Raw genomic sequence first — 24,269 nt, 5'->3', positions numbered from 1 at the left:
CTCCTGGCTTTGGTCTGACCCCACTCCAGCCATTGTGGCCATTTGCGGAGTGAACATGCAGATGAAGGAGATCTCTCTCTCTCTCTCTCTCTCTAACTCTGCCTTTCAAATGAAAAATAAATCTTTTAAAATTAAAAATTAAATAAAGCAAAGAAAATCATAACAGCCCATGAACGAACGATTACTAATATCCCCCCAAAAGACATCCTTATCAAATCCCTGGAAACAGGTTTTTGTGGATGTGAACAAGTCACAAATCTTGAGGTGGCATATTCTAGATTATATAGCAGGGCCATAAGTACAACAGCAAGTGTCCTTGTAAGAGAAAGGCAGAGGGAGATTTGAGACACACAGAAAGCAGAAGGCCATGTGAGGAGCGGACAGAGATTGGAGCTATGTAGGCACAATCCAAGGAACTCCTGGAAGAATCAGGCAAGGATTTTCCCCGAGAGCCTTCACAGGGAGGGAGGCTCTGCTCACACCTTAATTTCAGACTTCTGGTTTCCACAACTGTTAGAGAATAAATTTCTGTTGTTTTAAGCCACCACGTTCGTGGTCATTTGTTACGGCAATCTTAGAAAAATAATATAGGTACTTCATACAAGCTATTTCGTTTGTTCTCAAAGTGCCTTTTCATTCCCATTTTACAATAATAGCAGTGAGAGTTAACAAAGAATTACCAGAGGGGCCGGTGCTGTCGTGTAGCGGGTAAAGCCGCCACCTGCAGTGCCGGCATCCCATATGGGTGCTGGTTCGAGTCCTAGCTGCTCCACTTCCCATCCAGCTCTCTGCTATGGCCTGGGAAACCAGTAGAAAACGGCTCAAGCCCTTGGGCCCCTGTACCCATGTGGGAGACCCAGAAGCAACTCCTGGCTCCTGGCTTCAGATTGGCACAGCTCTGGCCATTGCGGCCAGTTGGGGAGTGGATCAGCAGATGGAAGACCTCTTTCTGTCTCTCTCTCTGCCTCTCCTTCTCTCTGTGTAACTCTGACTTTCAAGTAAATAAGTAAATCTCAAAAAAAAAAAAAAAAAAAAAAGAAAGAAAGAAAGAAAGAATTACCAGAAATGCCAGTTCCTGTATCCCTGTTCACACTTCCTTCCAAAAGGGTCCTGCCTCTCTCTCCATGAGATTCTTTCATATTCTTGGGACACCCAGTAGAGAGGGTCAAGCTGTGGACTTGATTCAGCCAATGGCTCGCTCTCTCTCACTCTCTCTCTTTCACACACACACACACACCACACTCTCACACACACACTCTCATACACACACACAGCAACCTGAACCCAGAGATTCTAGTTAGACAACAGTGGACACTTGAAGTAAGATGTCGCCATTTAGCCAGGGTCAAGGAAATCATCCCAAGGTAGTTGTGCTTTGGAGAGCAGTGAAAGCATGGAACGGGCCTTCCATGGAAAGACCTGGGAAAATGAAGTTGACTCAGAAGCAGACAGGAGACCCTGAGGGGTGAGCAAAAGACCTTAGCAAAGTATTTTCCAGCTCCCACGAGAAAGAATTTTCCATCTCCCACCTGAAAAAGAATTACAGAAAGACTCCTTCTCCTCCATAGTGGAGCACAGCCTGGATTTCAGGCCCACCTCAGGCAGGGCCCCCTTGCCAGGGTCTAGAATACACAAACATCCACCTGCTTGGTGTATTTTACCTTTACTGGAACCCCTACAGCCCTACAATAATCCCCTTCTTAACCTGGGCTGATTTCCCTGCCCTTCTATTCTTTGCAACCAGCAACCCTGACCAGGACACAAGGAACTTGGTCAAGGTCCTAGAGGGAATACACGGAGATGCAAGTTTAAAACCAGGTCTAGCCAGTTCCAAAGCTTGTCCTTACCCTACAGGGCTTGTGATCCATGGGAAGGACTTTGAACTTCTCCTGAGGGTAATGAGAAACAATCATTAGATTTCTTAACCTTCAGTCGTTCTTTGCTACTGTGTGCCCTACAGTGTTCTAAGTGCCTCACACTTTTCAACTCATAATGATTAAAGAAAAAAATGATTATTCACACATTAGCTAAAATCACCCATTATCGCACTTACAGAATATGCCACATATTTCAAAGATCCATCTGTTCATACTGCTTACTTCCCTCCCTCTTTTGAAAATGAAGACTTACAAATATCTCAGTGCAAACACCTAGTTTTTTCCCATAAAACAACAACCAAAAAAAAAAAAAAAACCAAATCTCAGGCATTCAGAGCCCTTTGTCACATAGTTGAACATGCTCAGCTGATATACAAGTTTCCTTGGTTTGGACAAAAGAAAAATGACCTGCTACAAATTGGAGTTGTGCTAGATCTTCTAAAATACTACTAAACTGCTACTCTTGATATCAGATAAAATGTGTATTTTTTAAAAATATATTTTAAGTCTTAATCAGTTTCTCTAAGACTCCAGAGGGCAAAACCATAGAAACTAGAATGCACACACTAGAAATGTTCCTTGGGTATATCACACTGTCTTTTCCATACGCCTCAAAGCAGGCTCTATTGACCTAAGCCTGTCTTTTCAAGCAACAAATAAATGCAAAGCAACATCTCATTTTGATCTGGGGCAGAGCAGACAAGTTTTAATTAGCTGGCCATGTTCACAAAAGGCTGAGAGAATGCACGTGATACATATCTGAACCTTGCTAATAATATATATCATTCTCTATTTAAATAACGCATGATATGCCCCTCCAGGTCTATCCCACCCCTCACCTCTCAATAAAGGCAGAATGTCCTTTCAGGACACATGTAGCTGGGCCTCAGAGACAGATTTGTTGGAAGAATCTCCACAGTGTTATTTTCCTCTGGCAGAATAATCTTAGTTTAAAAAAAAAAATAACTGCCTGCAGGCCAGCTAAAGGCTTCTTTTTCATGTATTGAAATCAAATTTTCCCAAACCAGTGCTTGGCAGCAGACTGTTCCAGGTGATGCCAATGGAAGTGGCATGAAAGAGAGCAGTCGCCATCAAGTCAGTCCAGGAAATATTATGCCCCTCTCATGAAAGTCTCATAGCACACCGTACACACAGGCTCCGCACCATACACGTTCTCCACAGCACAACCTACAGAGCAATAATTTCCAAACACCATTTGGGAAACTCGATCTTCCTAAACAGGTGGGGACCAGAGAACTATCAGATACCTCTCTGCAAATGGGCAGGTTTCTGCGGGAGTCATTCCAGCGCATGTGCTCAAGTCGGTGAAATACTTATTCATTTGGCTGTCCTGGGCAGGTATTTTCATTTGTTTTCTCCTCCCATGACCTCAGTATTTCTCTGGGCCTACCACTTATCAAACAAAGCTAATTTTATGTTTTCCGTGACTCACTAAACATCCTATTTGAATCACAAAAGAGTGTGCTTCCCTAAGACAACAGTCGCTGACGGGGTCTCAGCCTCCCCTCTCATCTCACTGAAGCCAGCCTCTTCCCCTTGGGCAGTTAGCATTCTGGACTTGGTCGCCTCTCTGCTGAGAGCACACCCATGCCTCCCCTTGTGGTTTATGAGAACTGGCCTATTTACTTGGTTGTCTCCATCTCGCGATGCTCGGCCTTCTTAGTAGGGAGTTCTTAACCTGAAGGCTGTGGATCTGTGAACTTGGCTGGGTAGAAGTGAACATCTTTATTTTCACTAACTGCTGAGATTCATTTCTGCAATTACAGATAAAGACAACAAACCGCAGTGCTGTTACCAATACCCTGTGACTCTGTCACTAGAAATCCTAAACGTACCTGATCTTGTCACAGTTGCTGCCACTGTCACAAACTATCACGTATGCGTCCACTGCAAAATCCCATGAATTCATTTTGCCTTCTGATACGTTAACAAAGAAGCCCATATGTGTGGGGAGCAACTCAGACTAGACTAAGTTACTGGAATTAAGACTTATTCTATGCATCTGCTCTCCCACAATATGGCGCTGGGAGAGGAGTAAACAGCTTCTACGCAGCTGTCTCTTGCCAACTTGAGTGATGACCTGCAGGAGCTGATCCTGCTCCTGATTGGAGGAGAGCAGCGTACTCGGCGTGTGGGTAGCAGAGTTGGGATTGGTGGAAGAGGACTATAAAGGAGGAGAGAGACAACATGCACCAGGAACATCTAAGGGGAACACCTGAGCAGCCCCCGAGAGAACCGGCCGGCGGTGTGCCGCTCCCCCGCGGAAGTGGGGAAAGTGGCAGGGGGAACTGCCCTTCCACAGAGGTGGAAGGATCGGCAGCCAACCCGGGAAGAACCAGCAGCAAACCCAGGAAGGGCCGAGCAGACAAAAGAACAGCGCAGGGTCTAGTGTCATTCCTCCACGAAGAGGGGGAGCTACATAATGGTGCCGTGACTCGGATAGGAAACCTAGGCAGGGTTTAGTGTCTTTCCTCCACGAAGAGGGGGAGCGACACATATGTTCTGTCACAGATTTGATTTTTAAACATTTTGATATGTGCATTTAATTGACTTCTGGGGCCCACACTGTGGTGCAGCGGGTAAAGCTGCCACCTGCAGTGCCAGCATCCCATATGGGCGCCAGTTCTAGTCCCGGATGCTCCACTTCTGATCCAGCTCTCTGCTATGGCCTGGGAAATCAGTGGAAGATGGCCCAAGTGCTTGGGCCCCTGCACCCACATGGGAGACCCAAAGGAAGCTCCTGGCTCCTAGCTTCGGATCGGCGCAGCTCTGGCTATTGCAGCCATCTGGGGAGTGAACCAGCGGATGGAAGACCTCTCTCTCTCTCTCTCTCTCTCTGCCTCTCCTTCTCTCTCTGTGTAACTCTGACTTTCAAATAAATAAATAAATCTTTAAAATATATATAATTGACTTCTATTATAATCCTATATATTTTATTCCAAGAGTTTAGAACACTATTTTAACTAAAGGCTCCTAAGTTTTCACCAGATTGCCAAAGATTGCATGGCACGGAGGAGCCCTTGGTCCCTTTCCTCTCCCTCTCTTCTCTCTTTCACACACAAAGGGCCTTCCTCTTCAAGCAGTTTTCTTGGCTCCTTACTAAAACCTTCCTCGTCCTTCAGGGCAATCTATCACTTTCTCTGGGAATTCTTCCATAATCTCAAAGTTTGTATAGGACCTCTTATCTATGGTCCCAAGCATCTCCCACACTCCAGCATAGCCCATTACCCCAAAGTCCCATCACTCACTTGTTTCCATGTGGGCAGAGGCCCACCATTCTGTCTGCATCACCTTGCACAGTGCCCAGCTTCCATAGTCATCTTTCTCTGTTTTCGTCATTTCAATGAATGACTGCAGTGCTTTCTTTTAGGCGGCAATGTGTTTATAAGCTGCAGCCATAAAAACTCCTACCGTGGAATGATACTGACCTGAATTTCTGGTTTTCCGTTGACATATACAGTGCTGTTGTTGACCATTTCCACAATGGCTACTCCAAGATTGCACCGAATCCCAAAGGAAATGCAGAAGCCCAGCCCACTCATGATGGCAATGATGTAACGCTTGGGGATGCCACAGCAGCGGCAGTCACAGAATGGGGGACTTGGCCTGGATACCTGCACAGGCTGTCCGTCTTCATTCAGCTCAATGTTATCTTCTTCCTCATTAGTCCCATCAAGTTTTCTACATCGTAAAAAGAACAGGCAGAGGGAAGACAAAAAAAAAAAAAAAACAGTATTAGGGGCAAAGCATATGGAACAAAAAAGGAAAAATATGCCAAGAAAATTAAAAGGAAAACACAACATAAGATATAATAGGATGGGGCCGGCGCTGTGGCTCAGCGGGTTGATGCCCTGGCCTGAAGTGCCAGCATCACATATGGGCGCTGGTTCTAATCCCGGCTACTCCTCTTCTGATCCAGCTCTCTGCTATGGCCTGGTAAAGCAGTAGAGGATGGCCCAAGTCCTTGGGCCCCTGCCCCACATGGGAGACCCAGAAGAAGCTCCTGGCTCCTGGCTTCACATCAGCACAGTTCTGGCCATTGCAGCCAACAGGGGGGTGAATCATCAGATGGAAGACCTCTCTCTCTGCCTCTCCTCTTTCTCTGTAACTCTGACTTTCAAATAAATAAATCTTTAAAAAAAAAAGATACAATCTGAGGGACCAGCACTATGGCATGGCAGGTAAAGCCACCATCTGCAGTGCCGGCATCCCATATGGACGCCAGTTCAAGTCCCGGCTACTCCACTTCTGATCCAGCTCTCTGCTATGGCCTGGGAAATCAGCGGAAGATGGCCCAAGTCCTTGGGCCCCTGCCCCCATGTGGGAGACCCAGAAGAAGATCCTGCCTTCAGATCAGCTCAGCTCTGGTCATTTCGGCCATCTGGGGAGTGAACCAGCAGATGGAAGATATCTGTTTCCCTCTCCCTCTTCCTCTCCCACTTTCCCTCTCTCCCTCTCTCTCCTACTCTCTCTGACTCTCTGTAACTCTGCCTTTCAAATAAAAATAAATTCAAAAAATCTAAAAAAAAAAAAAAGACCTGGCTGCCACTTCCGATCCAGCTCCCTGCTAATGTTCCTGGGCAGGTAACAGAAGATGGCTCAAGTGCTTGGACCCCTGTACCCATGTGGGAGACCTGGCTCCTGACTTCAGCCTTGACCTGCCTGAGCCATAGTGTGTTAGTAAAATGGTACAGTCTTATCTATGGCACAATCTATACCGCAGACACCATCCTAGGCTCTAGCCCCATTGCTATGGCTGGAAGCCAGGTGATGCCATGGCCCAACCACCAGTGTCAGCTCCACCCCCACCCTAATGGGATTCACTGCTCCTACTTCCCTGCCTGCCCCCCAGCAAAGGTTTAAGAGGAACTGTTCCTGAACACGTGGCTCTCTGTCTCTCTCTCTCTTTTACGCTCTCCTTCTCTCTCTTTTCCTTCTTTGCCCCTTCCCTCCAGTCTGTCGGGTTTCCCCCAATAAACCTTTTCCCTGACTCCGGTGTTGTGTTTTGTGGCAGCCTTACCTCGTGGCCATTTGAGGAGAGAACTAACAGATGAAGATTCTCTCTCTCTAACTCTGCCTTTCAAATAAGTAAAAGACATTTTTATTTTTTTTAAAGATTAACTGCTAACCTGGATTTAATCACCAGTTCTGTCACTTATATGCTAGCTATGTGACTTTGAACAAATAACTTAGCCTTTCTGGGTCTCATGCTTGCTCCTCTGTACAATAAATATATGTATTTCACAGTAGTTAAGTTAAATGAGCCTACACTAAAGACAAAAATGTTACCCCCAATAAACGAATAGGCATTGGCTGAGCATTCAGATCTACACCATCCCTGGTGTTGCCTTAGCATTTTATACATTGCTCTGTTAGTGTTGAGTCACTGTGTGCTGATTCACACACATGAATGAATGAAGGCCTCCCTGGTCTGTTGTGAGAAAGCTAAGGGCAGAAGCTGCTTCTTAGTCATCTCTACCAAGGTGCTGAGCATGGAGCCTGGACTCAGTGATCCTTGTTCCACTGAATGGAATTGGTGAATCATTTGCAGATACCACTCCTGCCTTGAAGCACTTAGAAAAGGCAGTGGGGGGGTGGGGGGGGTTGTGTTAAGGATCTGTTCACTCTGGCCCAGAAACAAATTTTTTAAAAAGAGTGGGGGAGGGAAAAGTTCTTGATGGATAAATAAGGAAACAAACAAATACCCTGCTTTCTTAGGAAGTGGAGATTTTAATAATTTGTAATAGCCACTGAACCTGTTTGGTTTTCCTCCCGTGTTGGCTAAATTGGTCTTGTAGATCAGGGTGACATCTGTCTTTGTTGTTTCCCAAAATGGATAACTACAATCCGGGGCTGCACATCCTGGGGAAGTGTGTGCCACTGTCCACCTTCATAGCTGCCCAGGAAACTTCCAAACCCCAGGGTGCTGACTGCTTTTAAGATATGCTAAGTAGCCTTTAGGCACTTGTAGAACTATTTACTTACAGAGCAGATGTTCCCACTAATTGTGGAGAAGGCAGAAGGCGTGGCTCTGTTCTGTAGGTAACCAGGTCAACATCTGGAGCACAAAGTGGGCACAACCTGCAGCTCATTTTCTGAGTTTTTAAAATCCACTCCCTTGCATATCATGGTGAGTACGAGCATACTTCAAACAGTTTGTAGAAAATGGAATTAAAAGATAAGTTTATTTTGGTGCAAAATGTATTTGAAATTTTTGAATTATTCATATTTGTTATGGGCTCCAGAGCTGTAAAATGGGGATAAATCGTACTTCTCAAGACTGCTTTGAGGATTAAGGAAAATTATCTATGTAGCTAAAGCCCACCCCGTGGAGTGTGCAGAGTGTAGGAGGTAGTCAGTATCCTCTATTTCCTTACTCCTTCCATCAGGATAGCAAATCAATGTGTAAATTGGCTCTCAAGTTATTATGGTACCCATCACTCCCTATTGTTACCCCTACAAAATCTCAGTCACATGTAACATTACACTTACGCTGCTGTTTTTCTTATGGTTAAAACTGAACAGAAAGAAAAATGTTTTGCACTCATGTCTCTATCAAAAATGGAAAAATAAAAAGACTAAGAGCAAGCATGTAGTAGACAACCATCATTTATGGCTATCTGATGTCTTCAACTTCTCTTGATTTTTCAAGTCTCACCCGTAGAGCAGAGAAAGATACTTTTCCTTGGCTCTCTTGCAGCTACAGTGCAGTATGAGAGGTGGACTCTACTAAATCAGGGGCACCTGGGTGAGAGGTTAATGCTGCAAGAAGGGACAAGAAGAGGATGCAGTCTGCAGGGAAAAAGGCAATGCAAAAAGTAGCAGAAGTAATGGCAGAGGCAACTGGTGCCTCTGTGACTATTGGGGCAAATTTCTGAAACAAATCATAAGATTGTCAGAACACTGCAGTCATGGCAGTGGTGTTTTGTCCTAAACAGTCTAATCATATGATACAATACGTTCTCTGATGCATTTTTCAAAGATGTTGAACACCCAGACCAAACATGCTATTCTAAATTTCATTCCATTTTAGCTAAAGTGCATTTTTTTATTGTGACCAAGAATTTTGATTGTAGCATATTTCTTTGTGGAAATGGAGACTATTTCTGTGTATTAATATGTAAAGTGTGTCTACATCCAAAAATAAAATATGGACTGCTTCATCTTGTATTTATTGGGCATATGGCCCATGCCTAAGCTTTAAAGAGCACTTAGGAAATTCGGGAAGCCAGGAAAGACAGAAAATAAAAACTCAGCTATGAAAATATAAAGTATCCTTCAAATAGCTTGTAGAAAAATGGAATTTAAATATACTTTATTTTAGTGCAAAGAGTGCTTGAAATCTGTACAAATTCTTTCATAATACATATTTTCCATGAACTTTTTGAAGGTCTCCCATACACATGGATCTCAATTTTTTTTGAATCAAAATAAACTAATCTTTTAAGCCCATCTTCAATTAACCTGTTGGAATACCCCCTTGTACTTCCAGGCTAGGAAAAGGCAAGAAATGGTTAGAAGAGATCAGTTGACATTCTAAAAATCTTAGGGATCCTGAAACTCATTTCTTTGGCAGAACTCTGAGGTAGGAGAGCCATAGGAGATAGTTTTTAAAAGTAGACCCTAAAGATTAGATCCTGGTGTTTGATTACTTACTAGTTGGCTAGCAAGGAGGACCCCTTCAATGCGGGGCAGATGGAGTCTTCAGAGTGTTGAACCCTTATCAGGAGCTGCTCTCATTTTCCCTTTTGGCCATGAGATCAATAACTAGAATTGAATCTCAGCATGCATCAGGTTGGGAAAGTGCTGAGCCTGCCAGTGGAGAGTAGGGTTGTACACCAAGGGAGCAGGACCTGGATAACCTGGGAATGGATTCTGAGTGTTCTGGATTCACAGGAGGGTGGGACAATAGGGTGGGCTAAGAAGAGTTTGTCAGTATGGAATGACTTGATTTGTACCCTCCAAAAAGATAGGCTGAAGTCCCAATCCCCAACACCTATAAATGTGACCTTAATTGGAAATGGGGTCTATTTAAATGTAATCAAGTTAAAAAAAAGATCATATTGGATTGGGATGAGCCTAATCTAATGCCTTCCTTTTAGGAAGAAGGGAACATAGACTTGTAGACACAGAGATAGGGAGGACAGGGGAGAAGGCTATGTGGCAACATGCGGAGAAATTAGAGTGCATCAACAAAGAAAAGAATGCTAAGAATTACCACAACCACCACCAGAGCCAGAAGAGACAGAAGGAATCTTCCTTCAGAGACTTCTAAGAGAGCAAGACCCTGCCAACACCTTGACTTTGAACTTCTAGTTTCATTAATTGTGACTGGATACATTCCCATTGTTTTAAGCCACCAGGATGATCATGTTTCATTATAGCAATCCTGGGGAAGTAATAAAAAGGGCATTGTCTCATGACGCAGATTTTAACATCTAGCAAAGGTGTAGGGAAAGTGGTTCTAATAAGCTGCTAACTTGGCTGTTGCAAGCTTAAATAAAAGAGTTGTCAAGAAGAGCTTGATGATACCTTTTAATGTAATTGTGTATTGATTTTTAGTCATTTTTCATTGTGCTCAGAGATATGATTATAACCTTTTTAAAAAAACAAAAACTGACTTCAGCATTCACCAGATGAGAAGAAGACATCTTTCAAGCAGATCTGACTATCAGTAACATCTGCCTTTCAAATTGACCATAAATGATTTCCCTCTTTGAATAAACACCTGAAGTAGGGGCACAGTTAAGTCAGGGCATGTTGCAATAATCATATTCAACATGGTTCTAATTGCTCCTGTTCATCCCAAGAGAGAACACCCAAGGCCACAGGAACATCTTTTCTTGGTACAAGTCCATGTCCTCTCTTTTCCATTATTGTTTAGTGAACCTTATTTATAGATCTATTTCATTTTTAATGCCTAGTTTAAAGAATTCTCAATCTGATCTAAGTATAGAAATAAATTAGTAAGAATTAAATTGGATTGCTTCTATTCCTTTAACTGAAGTTTGATCTCTGTCACTAGGAATTTAAAAATTCATGATTGTTTTATCTTCAATGTTAATCATACTCTTGATCAATTAAAAGTTTTCTCTTTAATTGAGCTTTTATAAAGAGCATTGGTGGAGCCAGCGCTGTGGTGTAGTGGGCTAAGCATCCACCTGCTGCACCGGCATCCCATGTGGGCACCAGTTCATGTCCTGGCTGCTCTTCTTCTGATCCAGCTCTGTACTATGGCCTGGAAAAGCAGTGTAAGATGACCCAAGTGCCTGGGCCCCTGCACCCACATGAAAGACCCAGAAGAAGCTCTTGGCTCCTGACTTCAGCCTGACCCAGCTCCAGGTGTTGCAGCCATTTGGAGAGTGAACCAGCAAATGGAAGACATCTCTCTCTCTCTCTCTCTCTCTCTCTAACTCTGCCTCTCAAACAAATACAATCTTTTAAAAAAGAGCATTGCTAAAACAATTATAACAGATTATAGAGAAAGGGATCAGAAGGCTCAAAGGGATGGACATGCAGTAATTGATTTACTATATAAAACTAGAAAAATCCAAAAACTAACTGTATTTCTCAGGAGGCCAAGGGAATACTCCCTCTAGTAAGCCAATAAGGAAGTCAGTGATGATGGCGTCACTAGCACTGTTGAGAAACTCAGAAGCCGCAGGCTGGGTCTCACAACAGGAAGTGCTATCCCAGAACTAAGACAATTGGGATGATAGAATTATGGAATAGTAGGGACCAGAGGCAGCACTTAACCTTGATTAATTAGTTTAATGACAGTGTGTGATCTTGCTATCAGAGATGAGTGATAGAACATGGTGCCACTAGGTCAAAATAAAAAGGTACCCTAGGGGCGGTGCTGTGGCATAGTGGGTAAAGCTGCCACCTGCAGTGCCAGCATCCCAGCTGCTCCACTTCTGATCCAACTCTCTGCTATGGCCTGGGAAGGCAGTAGAAAATGGCCCCCAAGTCCTTGGGCCCCTGCACCCACGTGGGAGACCCTGAAGAAGCTCCTGACTCCTGGCTTTGTATCAGCCCAGCTCTGGCCGTCGTGGCCAACTGGGAAATGAACCAGTGGATGAAGCCCTGTCTCTCTCTCTTCCTCTCCTTCTCTCTCTGTGTAACTCTAACTTTCAAATAAATAAATAAATAAATCTTTTTTTAAAAAAAGTTATCCCAATTTAATATTACATAATATTCATAATCAGAAAAGATGAAGAATATGAGCCATAAGCTAAGTTGGCCATCCCAATAAAGAAACACATTCTCTTGCTCAGTTTCTAGACCAGAATTCAGTGACTGAAAGAGATGTTGGGTCTCCATGGCAAAGGAATCTGGAATACATGAGGGGAATGTTGTCTTGATTCCTCCAGTCCTTTTCCAAAGAAATCGACAGCCATTTATTTGAGGAAATACACACTAAATAAAGAAGAATACCCTGACATTTTGAAGACTGTTGGATAAAGGGGCAAGTTGATGTTTATATTTACAGAAGTATCATATGTTTCATGTTACAGTAGAACTTAGGATGGTTAGGCAATCATTGAAGTCTTGGCACAAGTCCATTGTATGGTGGCTTCACTTTATCCATAGATCAACTCATTGGTCATTTCCCCATGTCTAATCCCCACATGCATAGTTGGAATGGAGACATCTAGCATTTAATAAAATCATTACACTGGTTCCTTGATTTGTAGAACAAGAACTACTCTAGTAGAAAAGACCAAATAAAGGTCCTTGAAACTGCCATCCCTAAGTAAGATAATAAATCAATACCCTTGAAACTACCATTCCTGAGTAGGATGATAAATCAAAAATAGTATTACATCATACAGAATGATAGAGATTAGTTTCACCTTCAGAGATTTGAAGGATGCAGGAATGGTAATCCCCTTTATATCACCATTTAATTCAACAGCCTGGCCCCTCCCAAAAAAAAACAAAAACAAAAAAAGAATGGATAATTGTGGGTAATAGTAAACTACCACAAGATTAACCCAGGTCCCTGGTTTGCCTCTCTTGATCTGATGCATTCTTTCCATGTCCGTTAGGAAAGGTGATCAGAAGAAGTTTTCACTGACAGAAGATGAGATGGATGACAGTGTATATTCATGGTTAGGTCTTCCGGACCTTCTGCCGAACATCACATTGATCTGTTAGGACCCATAGATAACATGATGTCAACTGCAGCTCCTGAGCAAGAAGTGACAAGTATTTTGGATGTTTCAGTGAAACGCATATGCTCAAGAGTAAGAGATAATTACTAACAAATTTCATAGGCCCATATTATAGTGAATTTCATACAAATCTAGTAGTTTGAGATTACAGAAAATTCCTTATGGAGTATAGGGAGAGTAGAAAAAACTTTGTACCACTAAGAAATACAATGCTTGGTAGATCTCTTAGGATTGGAGAGAAGTATATTCCATACCTAAGAACCTGTTCTAACCCACTTATTCCATAATATAAAAAGCTGTTGGGGCCAGCATTGTGGTGCAGTAGGCTAATCCTCTGCCTGCCATGCCAGCATCCCATATGGGCGCTTGTTCTAGTCCCAGCTACTCCTCTTCTGATCCAGCTCTCTGCTATGGCCTGGGAGAGCAGCAGAAAATGGTCCAAGTGATTGGGCCTCAGCAACCATGTGGGAGACCTGGAAGAAGCTCTTGGCTCCTGACTTCAGATTGGCCCAGATTCAGCCACTGTGACCATTTGGGGAATAAACCAACAGATGGAAGACATTTCTCTGTGTGTCTCCTTCTCGCTGTCTGTAACTCTACCTCTCAAATAAATAAATAAAATCTTTTCTTAAAAAAAGTGTTGGCTTTAAAAAGATCCAAAATCTAAAAGATGTTCAGCAGCAAATCTGAGCCACAATAAGAACAATCTTGCCATTAGAGTCATGTTATCCTGCATATCCCTGGTACTAAGGGAATTTGGGTTTGGAAAATATGCCATAAGGGGTTTCTATCAAAACCCAAGGTGGGGTCGGGGGCAGTGCCATGGCGCAGTAGGTTAATTCTCCACCTGTGGCGCTGGTTCTAGTCCTGGCTGCTCCTCTTCCAATCCAGCTCTCTGCTGTGCCCCAGGAGGACAGTGGAGGATGGCCCAAGTACTTGGGCCCCTGCACCCGTATGGGAGACCGGGAAGAAGAACCTAGCTCCTGGCTGTGGATCAGCAGGGTTCCTGCTGTTGTGGCCATTTGGGGAGTGAACTAACAGAGAGAGGACCTTTCTCTCTGTCTCTCTCTCTCTCTCTCATGGTCTGTAACTCTACCTCTCAAATAAATAAATAAAATCTTTTAAAAATTTAAAAAAAAAAAACCAATGGGGAAATAAAGTTAAGACTCTCATGATTCTGGAACAATGTCTCATTTTCTATAGCAAAAAATATATATACAACATATGTTAGGCCATCACAAAACACACCAAACACTGAAGTAAGGGAAAGGGTTTATTGGGGAAACCAGCAGACCGGAGGAAAGGGGTGAGGAAGGAGAAAAGGGGGGCCGCGTGTCTGGGAAGCAGATCTAATATCCCTTTTCCAGGGGGTGGGAAGGGAAGTAGGAATAGCCAATCCCATTAGGTCGGGGGTGGAGCTTGACACCGGTGGTTGGGCCATGTGGCTACCTAGCTTTCGGCAATGGCAGCAGGGGCCAGGGCCTAGGATGTAAATCAGGGTGTAGATCACATCATAGATAAAATTGTGCCATTTTCCTAATAACATACATAAAACTACTACTAACATGTTACTCAGGGATAATGGAGAATCTGACCACGGACTATCAAGCAATCATGTATCCAAGATCCCTCCATCATGAGCTGAGTACTGTCAGACCTACCAAGTCATGATGTCCATCAGAAGATGGAAGTGGTATACCTGGGAACAAATACCAGCAGGACCAAGGGGCACAAGTAAACCCATATCAGAGATCCAGACTCCCATGTCATCTTTAACTGCTTCACCAATGCCTCACTTATGAGCAAATTATAGGAGGAAGAAAAAAACTGAGCTTTGTTCACAGGTAGTCAGTCTGGCAAGTTAGGACAAGTGAAAAATGGCCTCTTGCTGCCCAACGGCACTATCAGGGTGGCCCTGAAGAGCAGTGATGAAGAGAAATCTTCCTGATAGTGCTTTGAGCATTACCTGGTCATTCATTTTGTACATAAAGAGGAACATTGCAAGGTAAGGTGTGTGTGTGTGTGTGTGTGTGTATACACTCACAGGCAGTGAAGAATGAGTTTGTCAGAGCAATATTGGAAGATTCGGAAGAACAAAGTTTTGGGGAGAGATATTTGGATTCACTTATGAGAGTGGACACAAAGTGAGATTTTTAGTTTGCAAGGAACATATGGTGGAGAGCTTCTACTTGGAAGACATGCTAAACAGCCAATAGACAGGCTGACTTGGCCAGCTGATGTAAACCAGCTTTTGTCTTTAGCCACCCAGTGCCAGGACAGTAGATTTGTGTAGAAAGAAGCCATGGTATCAGTGATGGAGGCTATACATAGGCTCCCATTCATCAAGACTGATTTAGTGACTGCTAAGTCCTTGATATGGCATACTCCCTCAGAAGACAACCAGCAAGATGCTGGAAAGTGGTCTATCTCAGACCCCTTCCATCCCGAAAAGAGTAGCAACTCAGTGTGGTTGGGGATGACACATATTCCACATGTAAGTTTGCCTAGTTAGCCTGTAAGTCTCAGCCAGCATCATACTCTAAGGACCTGTGGAAGGTCTGGTTTGGACTCAAACCAACATGCTCGCTTGATGGCAAAAGTAATACAGAAATGGGCACAGGACAGGAGGACCGCACTTCCAGAAGCTGGAATCCTGGCAGAGCTGAGGAAGCCTCTTAAAAATGTAACTGGAGGGGGCCAGCACTGTGGCTCAATAGATTAAGCCTCTGCCTGCAGCACCAACATCCCATATGGGCACCGGTTGTGTCCCAGCTGCTACTCTTCCAATCCAGCTCTCTGCTATGGCCTGGGAAAGCAGTAGAAGATGGCCCAAGCACTTGGGCCCCTGCACCCATGTGGGAGACCCGGAAGAAACTCCTGGTTCCTGGCTTCAGACCAGCACAGCTCTGGCCATTGCAACCATTTGGGGAGTGAGCCAGCAAATGGAACATCTTTCTGTTTCTCCCTCTCTCTGTATGTAACTGTATCTCTCAAATAAATAAATAAAATCTTTTTAAAAAATGCAACTGAAGCATCAGCTTGGAGACAAAGCCCTGTAAGGTAGCTATGCTGGGGCCAGAGCTGTGGCGTAGTGGGTAAGGCCGCCGCCTGCAGTGCTGGCATCCCATATGGGTGCCAGTTCAAGTCCCGGCTGCTCCTCTTCCGATCCAGCTCTCTGCTTTGGCCTGGGAAAGCAGTGGGAAGTGGCCCAAGTCCTTGAAACCCTGCACCCACAAGGGAGACCCAGAAGACGCTCCTGGCTCCTGGCTTCAAATCAGTGCAGTTCCGCCCATTGCAGCCAATTGGGGAGTGAACCAGCAGATGGAAAAACTCTCTCTGCCTCTCCATCTCTCTCCATGTAACTCTTTCAAATAAATAAATAAATCTTAAAAAAAAGGATGCTGTGCTGCAGGATACAGTATGTTCCATAAGCCAACAATTAGCACAGATGCTGTCTTCCATGGACAGAAGGCATAGGTCTGCGAAACAAAGGGTGAAAAGAGTGCTCCCACTCAACATTATTCCCAGTTACCCACTTGACAAACGTCTCATCTCTTCATCTTCAGGCTCTGTGAGTCTAGAAGTGGTGATCCACAAGAAAAAACCTCTTCTGGTTGGAAACACAATGGAAACCTCATTAAATACGAAGAATGAGAACAGATATTTAACACAGTGGTTAAGACACTCACGAGTCCCAGCTGCTTCACTTCAACCCCGCTCCCTGCTAATGGCCTGAGAAAAACAGCAGAAGATGGCCCAAGGGTTTGTGCCCCTGCCATCATGTGGGAGACCTGGAAGAAGCTCCTGGCCCTGGCTTTGGACCAGCCCAATACTGGCCATTGAGGGCACCTGGAGAGTGAACCAGCAGATGGAAGAGCTCTCTCTGTCTCTCCCTCTCTCTCTGTAATTCTACCTCTCAATCAATAAATTTTTACATAAATTTCAAAAAGATACTCAAAACCTACATCAGAGTACCTGGATTTGATTGCTGGTTCCTGACTCCAGCTTCCTGCTTCCCCAGAGAGGCAGCAGTGTTGGCCAATCACATGGGAGACCTGGATTAAGTTCCCATCTGCCAGTTTCAGCCTACCCAAGCCCAATCCTTGCCATTGCAGGCACTTAATGAATCAGCAAGTAAGAGCATATCTCTCTTTCTTTCTCTCTCTGCCTCTCAAAATTAAGATTAAATAGATAAAGAGCACTTCAAAACGTTCATAGAACAAGTGAATTAAAAAATAAGTATGAGGTGGGCATTTAGTCCAGTAAAGCCGTCCATTTCCCATACTGGAGTGCCAGGGTTCAATATCTAGCTCTAGCTTCTAACTTTAGCTTCCTGCCAGTGTAGACCCTGGAGGTGGTACTGATGACTCAAGTAATTGAGCTCCTGCCACCCATCTGGTACACCTGGATTAGAGTTCCTGGTTCCTGGCTTCAGCCTGCTCAGTCCTAATCATTGAAGGCATTTGGGGAATGAACTTCTCTAGCTCTGGTTCTAGCTCTATCTGTTGATCGAATAAATTTCAAAAATATTTAAAGATAAGTTTATTTTGGTACAAAGATGTGAAGTCCATATTAACAAGGACTGTGACTGCTATTCAATCTCTTTGAGATTTTCATGCCAAGACTGGAGGACAACGCCAGGAGTCATCATGGGAGCTGGGAGAAATATGTTTAGGACCCAAGAGATCCACTAAAACACTTCCTTGTCTAGCTTTAACTGTAAATGCATAAATACAGCCAACGTGACCTGATAAGGGTCAGGCCCTCAGCAACAAAGGCCTGGGTCAACACAACAAGCAAACCAGCAGAAGCGAGGGGGATTGAGAAGGAGTAGAAAGCTTTTTGAGGAATTATGACCCTGAACAGAGTCCTGGAAAAGTTGTACCTGGATGGAGTGAACTGCCTATGAGGAGCAAGTGGATCCAAATGGTGTGATGGGTGGACTGAAATAGACACTGTGCACACCTGCAGATCCCTTTATCAGGCCAGCCACACACCTGGAGCTGCTGTACACTCTAACAGCTTACAACTGCTTCCTTCTCAGAACTGCACACTGCTCACTGGCCTATAGATAAATTCCCCATCCCTGCTGGGATAGCCCATGGCCAAGGACTGCCCAGTGCAGAGATACTAAAGCCTGACCCCACTTGCCTCAAAGGACCACTGTAAGTTAGTTTCACTTATATTGCAGAGCCTCCCCTATGGATATGGCCCTTGTGCCATTGTATGCTGGGCTTCTGGAAGGGTGCTTTGCTCATAAAGGATGCAAGCTCAATTCTTGCCTGATTCTTTCTCCTCTCCTATCATGCTTGAATCCCTCCAACTGTATTTTTTTCAGAAAGAGCTCTTCTTTATAAATCACATTCCAGGCTCACCCAAATCCTTCTCTCGGGTTCTGCTTTTCAGATAACCCTACCTAAAACAGAGATGCAGCAAAACAAAACTATAAAGTAAAATAAAGCAGTGAGGAGGGTCAGGGAAATGGGTGGGAGGAGGGAAGGTGAGCTTTGTCTTTAAACAAGACAGCCAAGAAACTCCTCATGGCAGGTGAACTTGGAGCAGAGACTGAAAGGAACTGAAGGAATGAGCCATCAGACTCTTCAGGAGAAAAACGTTTAGGCAAAGGGACCAGATGGTGCAAAAGCCAGGACAGGAGTGGATATGGGGGTTCCTGTGAGAGTGAGGAGGGCCCTAAGTCCTGAGGATAATGGAGCGAGAAAAGAATGTCTGAGATGTACTCAGAGACTTCTCGAAGTCCTACAGACCATAAGTGCCTTGAAGCGCCTTCAAAGGAGACTGACTTTATTTCTGGGGGAGGTGGGATACCATGGGAAGGTTCTGAGCATGGGTCTGTGCCCACGGGCCCTATAAGGTTCACAAAATCATTTGGTCTGGCAACCAGAGGTGGGATGCAAAATTCAATAAATCTATATAGTAGGTTGACTTTTAAGTTGATAATTTTGCACAGCCTGTGGATGATGTTAGAAGTATTCAAATAGCCCATAGCAGAAAAAAGGTTCTCCCCTACCCTGGAGAGATTCACCCCTTGCAGCCAAGTGGCCTGAAGACATGTAGGTAGGGCAACTGAAATCCAGGGTTGCTTGGTCTTGGAGCATGCCATAAACATGCCTGCCTTTGTCAATGGAGCAGGAAGTGCTCATCTGGTACATATGTTTAACACACAACCATTGGCACTTTCTAAAGTGCCCTCAAAGAATTAAATGAGTTTAAAGAACCTAGAACATACTAAGTGTTTGCCATTTTTTATTCCTAAGCCATTGGAGTAACACCACAGCATTTAAGATGAACAAATTGACATGTCAATTTCTGGACATTCATTTCTAAGTCTAATGTTCTCTATGTCATCTATATAGTCTAGTGCTAGACTATAAATAAATGCATCTTTATTTCTACACTTCCAAAATATTGTTGTACAGTGCTCACTTTGGCAGCACATATACTAAAATTGGAACAAAATATTGTTGTACATTTAGCTGATTAATTGCTCAGCTGCTTCTTATCAATGACTGTTTTCCAGGAAGGCTAATAATGCCTGACTGTAATCAACCCCATGTGTGAACTCTCAAATGCTTCTCTGTGCATTTGGCACTCCCTGGAGCAGGAGGAACACTGATTAAAAAGCATCTCAAGAATCCCATTTAGATGATGATCTCAGCCTCAAACATTATTAGACATCTATGATTTACACTGCCTGCTAAGTAGAAAGTAGGGGTTTCTAAGTTCCAAATGCCCTTTATAAAAAAAATGTCCTTTGAGTTTTTTTTTTTTTTACATTGGATTCTGTCAACTGATTTTATGTGAAAATCAATGGGGCAATAAGTAATTGCACATTATATGCCAAGCTCTGGGCAAGATGCTTTACATATAATTATCTTACAGACTTATGGCTAATACCAAATACATGGCAGAGCTGGACTTAATTATTCTGCAGCTCTGCTTAGACCATGGGAACTGAGGATCAACTTGGGTGTCTGGTTAACTAATGTTTATTTTTCCTTCCTCTGCCAATAGTTTATCTCTGGAGATAACTGAAAGAAGGAGTTAGAGTTTGGCTTCATTTTTCTAAGGCCATCTATAAGTAAGACAGCCATAATAATATCAAGCATTCAGTTAGAGCACTCTCTATCTCAAGTATTGTGCTAGCCATTTTTCTATTGTCCTGTGATGCCATTTTGAGGAAACTGTTCAAAGAGTCCTAGACATATGGCTCAATTTTTGGTTGAGGTTGCCCAACTTGGAAATTACTAATTTTTTAAGATTCCTAAGCAAACCAATTTTTGTAAACAAAATGATCTTAATGTGATCATCCAATCAAACATGGCAAAGCCAGCTCCTAAGGTAAGTCTTCTACTGAAAAAAAAGTAATTAAATTTCAAAAAATCAATTAAATTGAAAAAAGAATTCCAAAGTCGTTTTTCAAGTATTTTATAAACTAAGGTAAAGTTGGTGATTATAATGGTGACCATTACCCTAAGTCATGAATTTTGTTCCTAACTTTGCCAAATTCCTGTCATCACTTGAATAAGCCAATTAAGCCATTGTGCCATTTTTTTTTTGTAATTCTAATCAAATGAACACTACACAATAAGATGCTCCCTGGGGAGCGTGCAACAAAAGGATTAAACACTCTGCTTTAAATATTATTATAACCATTTCCCATATTTGGTTGGTTTATGCTGCTGTCACTGGGCTAGGTTTTCATCTAAACATGAAAATTTAGCAGAGGTCTGATTGAAGCCTTTTTTAATTTTAATTACTAAATTAATAAGGTCTCCAACCTGTTCTTTTATTACAAAAACTCATCAAGAGTGGCACAGTGGAAATTTTAACACTGATGGGAGCACATATGCTATTAAAACACAAGGAATGGGAAAAAATCCCAGAAATAGTCTCAGATTGCCTAGAAAGGGTACTTTAAATACAAAAGATTTTAAATTTAAGGGATAACATAGAGAAGTTACAAAGGCGATGCTAGGTGACATTTTCACTCACCAGGATTAAAAATAATTATTCAAACACATAAAAAGCTTATCAGGAGTATTTTCACATTTATTTATGTCAAGGAGATAAAGGAGTCCTACCTTGCACATAAGGACCACGGATTAATTCATATATCAAAACTGATATATATCAAAGGGGGCATATAAAAATTTACAAATTAAAATGTCACATAAATTCATCTATTTTTGGCACACTCTCCTTCCCATGATAATGTGTTTTACTTTAAAAAGGTTTTTTGGTTTGGACTAAAATCTCATTCAATTCAGTGATGGTACTTAATGTTTTCCCCTTCATAATCATGTGAGATTTTGTGCTTTAAAGAATACTAATTTTTTAACTCTTCCAACTATTACGCCATTATCTGTGCTTTTGGGGAAAACTATTCAATCAGGGACCACTTTAGGTATATCATATAACAAACAAAAAATTTTCAAATATTTAATTTTCAGCTCAAAACACAACTACATTTGTCACTGAGTTAGCATGAAATATTATCTCCTCACTCTTTGCTAATTTAATGCCAAACACATCATATGCATTACCCCAAGTCCAATATGTGCTCATCCTGCTGCATAAACAGCACACTTGTCTTGATGTTTCCTTAATTAAACCCAACACTTTTTGATGCATATTTTTTCCCTCCCAACAGAGACTGTTAGTGCTGCAAGAGGCTCCAGAAACCATGTAATCTGACCCACCCCTCCTTGTTAAAATGTGTTTTATAAACATGACACAAAGTCGTTCATACATTGCCAACATGAGGCTACTCAAGAAATAAACCTCAAATTTGCCTCCCAACTTTACCTTTGTAAAATCCCCAACGAATCTCCCACGGCGTTCTTCACTCCTTCCTTCCCAGGTTTCAGAAATTTTTCCTTGAAGGTCTCAAAGGCTTTAAAAGGCATTTTGAATGAGGGGCACCTGAGAGCCGTTACCACCCAGTCTCAGCAACTGTCATCTTTTCTCCTGTCCAGCGTGGGGACCGCTCTGTTTTCCGGGAACACCTGGAAGTCAGTTCTCATAGAGGTAACTGCTTAGAATCAGAAAGGAGAGGAAACTCAGCCCAGATCTTCCAAGATGAGACCACTCTCTCCTCTCTCAAAACCCCTCCCTAACAAAAATGCCAAGAGTTGTCTGGCTGGGAATTCAGCCCCTTGAAAAAGCTACAAGTCAGCAGCAGCCGCCCGTGGCTGTTGCCTCGGACAGCCACTCTGAGACTGAGCGCTGCCTCTCTCCCTCCCTGGCTGCAGCTGGAGAAGCTAAAGTGGGTTCCAGCCCATGAGGATCCCCGAGACCTGCAGCAGCATCTGCGGCCTAGCCCAGCCCCTCCCACCTCCCCACAGGCAGCCTGTGGCTCTCCCTGAGTGCTCTTTTCCATGGAGTGCTATAGTAACCCGCAGGATACCTGCCCCTTAGCCGCTGGGGCTCAGTCATGGGCGCTGGGCCAGAGCAGGCGTCCAGAGGGAAGGTTGTGTTTATGAAACATTTACGAGTCCTCTGCTTTCTGAGGCCTGGGCCTGCTGAGCGGCTCTCAGCCACCACTTCATGCCCTTTGTGTCCCCTGTGGGAGCCATGAAGCAGTTTTTTGTTTGGATGCTAGCATGGATGTGATCCCTGGAGGAACATTTGCACTTGAGTGGGCTAAATGCAAAACCCAGGCCTTGAACATGTAGGATGGCATCTATTTGTTTCTCGTCGACAGAGCAGGTTCTCTGAAGGTATGGGATGCAGACACCATTAGGGCAATTAACTGAAGATATCTGAGCCAGTCCTAGCACCTGCTTACAATCTTCACAGGCTCCTCATTGTCTCCAAGAAAAAAATACCTTATCCTGGCGCCCAAAGTGCCTCCATGGGACCCTGAGCCCTGTTTCTTGTCCCTCTGCTTTCCATAACACTGAGGCCACTGAACTGTGGCCTCTGGAGTTCACTCAAGTCGTACCCCTGCCTGGGCAATGAACCTGACCCTTCACCGTGGTCACTTCTGGGGTCCTGAAGTCTCATCCAGACATCAGATCCACTAGAAAGCCTTGCAGATGAGGCGGAGGGTCCCTCCAAATCCTCTGTACTTAGGTGTAACCTAAGCACTAGTTCCGCTGGGGATGAAATATTGCATTGCACCTGTATTCCAGGCTGCAGGATGCTGCCTCCTGGTGGTGAAGACACAGCCTTCATCTGTGATGCTTCAGAGCTCCCTACACCCAGGGACGGCCAGGGACTGACCAATGTGCTGTGGGCGATGCTCTGATTTCCCCGGAGTCATTGTCACAGAACCAGTCATTGCCCTCTGCAGCTGTAGTCCAAACCTTTCTGAATTTGAATGAAATTAAACCAAATCAGAATTGGATCTTGGGTAGGTTAAATATTGCTAATATTTATTGAGCTTTTCCTATGGTCCAAGCTCTGTGTTAGGCACTCTATTTATATAGTATCACAATCTTCCCAACACTGCTCTGTAGTTAATAACTTATTTTCTCCAATTTTACTGATGGGAAACAGGCAAAGACAGGTTAGACTTTCCTGAGATCATTTAACTAGTTAGTAGCAGAGCCCAATTTCAGATCCAAATGGCCTGACTCTGGCCCTTGTTTCTCTCTCTCTCTCTCTCTCTCTCTCTCTCTCTCTCTCTCCCCCTCTGTTCTACCCTCCCTCTCTTAAGCTTTACATTTCATATAATTCATTCATTTCAAGTGGACAATCCAATGATTCTTAGTAAATTTGCCTAGTTGTGCAATTATCACCATAAAACAACTTGAGAATATTTCCATCATCCCAGTAATGTCCCTCGTACTCACTGATAATCCCTATCTCCCAACCCCAACCATGTTCTATTCAACCACCAGTCTACTTCCTACTGACACAGATTTATACGCCTGTTCTGGACACTTTATGTAGATAAATCATAGGGTAACTTGTGGTTGGCTTCTTTAGCTTTGTATAAATTTGAGGTCTATACAGCTCACACAGAAGCTTATTCTTCTTGTTCTTTATTAATGAACAGTATTTCATTATATAGATTTACTACATACTGCCTGTCCACTGACCTTCTAATTTCCAATTCCCAGATATTATGAATAAGACTGTTAGGAGTATTTGCATACAAGTCCCTGTGTGGACATGTATTTTTATTTTTCTTGGATAAAAACCCAGGAGTGAAATTGTTGGATCATAT

The 24,269-nt window shown here is 43.4% G+C and overlaps 1 protein-coding gene across 1 annotated transcript in view; it reads right to left on the bottom strand.

Annotated features, from left to right (window-relative positions):
* The window catches only part of SLC17A8 (solute carrier family 17 member 8), a 55,724-nt gene extending 33,356 nt beyond the window's left edge, over positions 1–22,368 (bottom strand). Inside the window, exons 1-2 of the mRNA XM_002711219.5 lie at positions 21,902–22,368; positions 5,327–5,579 (exon numbers count right to left, since the gene is read on the bottom strand). Coding sequence (XP_002711265.3) covers positions 5,327–5,579; positions 21,902–22,002 — 354 coding nt within the window. The 5' untranslated portion in view covers positions 22,003–22,368. The remainder of the gene's footprint in view (positions 1–5,326; positions 5,580–21,901) is intronic.
* Between the last annotated feature and the right edge of the window lie 1,901 nt (positions 22,369–24,269).

The sequence above is a fragment of the Oryctolagus cuniculus genome, chromosome 11, assembly GCF_964237555.1.
Source record: "Oryctolagus cuniculus chromosome 11, mOryCun1.1, whole genome shotgun sequence".
Taxonomy (NCBI): domain Eukaryota; kingdom Metazoa; phylum Chordata; class Mammalia; order Lagomorpha; family Leporidae; genus Oryctolagus; species Oryctolagus cuniculus.
This window is presented reverse-complemented; position numbering and strand designations above follow the sequence as displayed.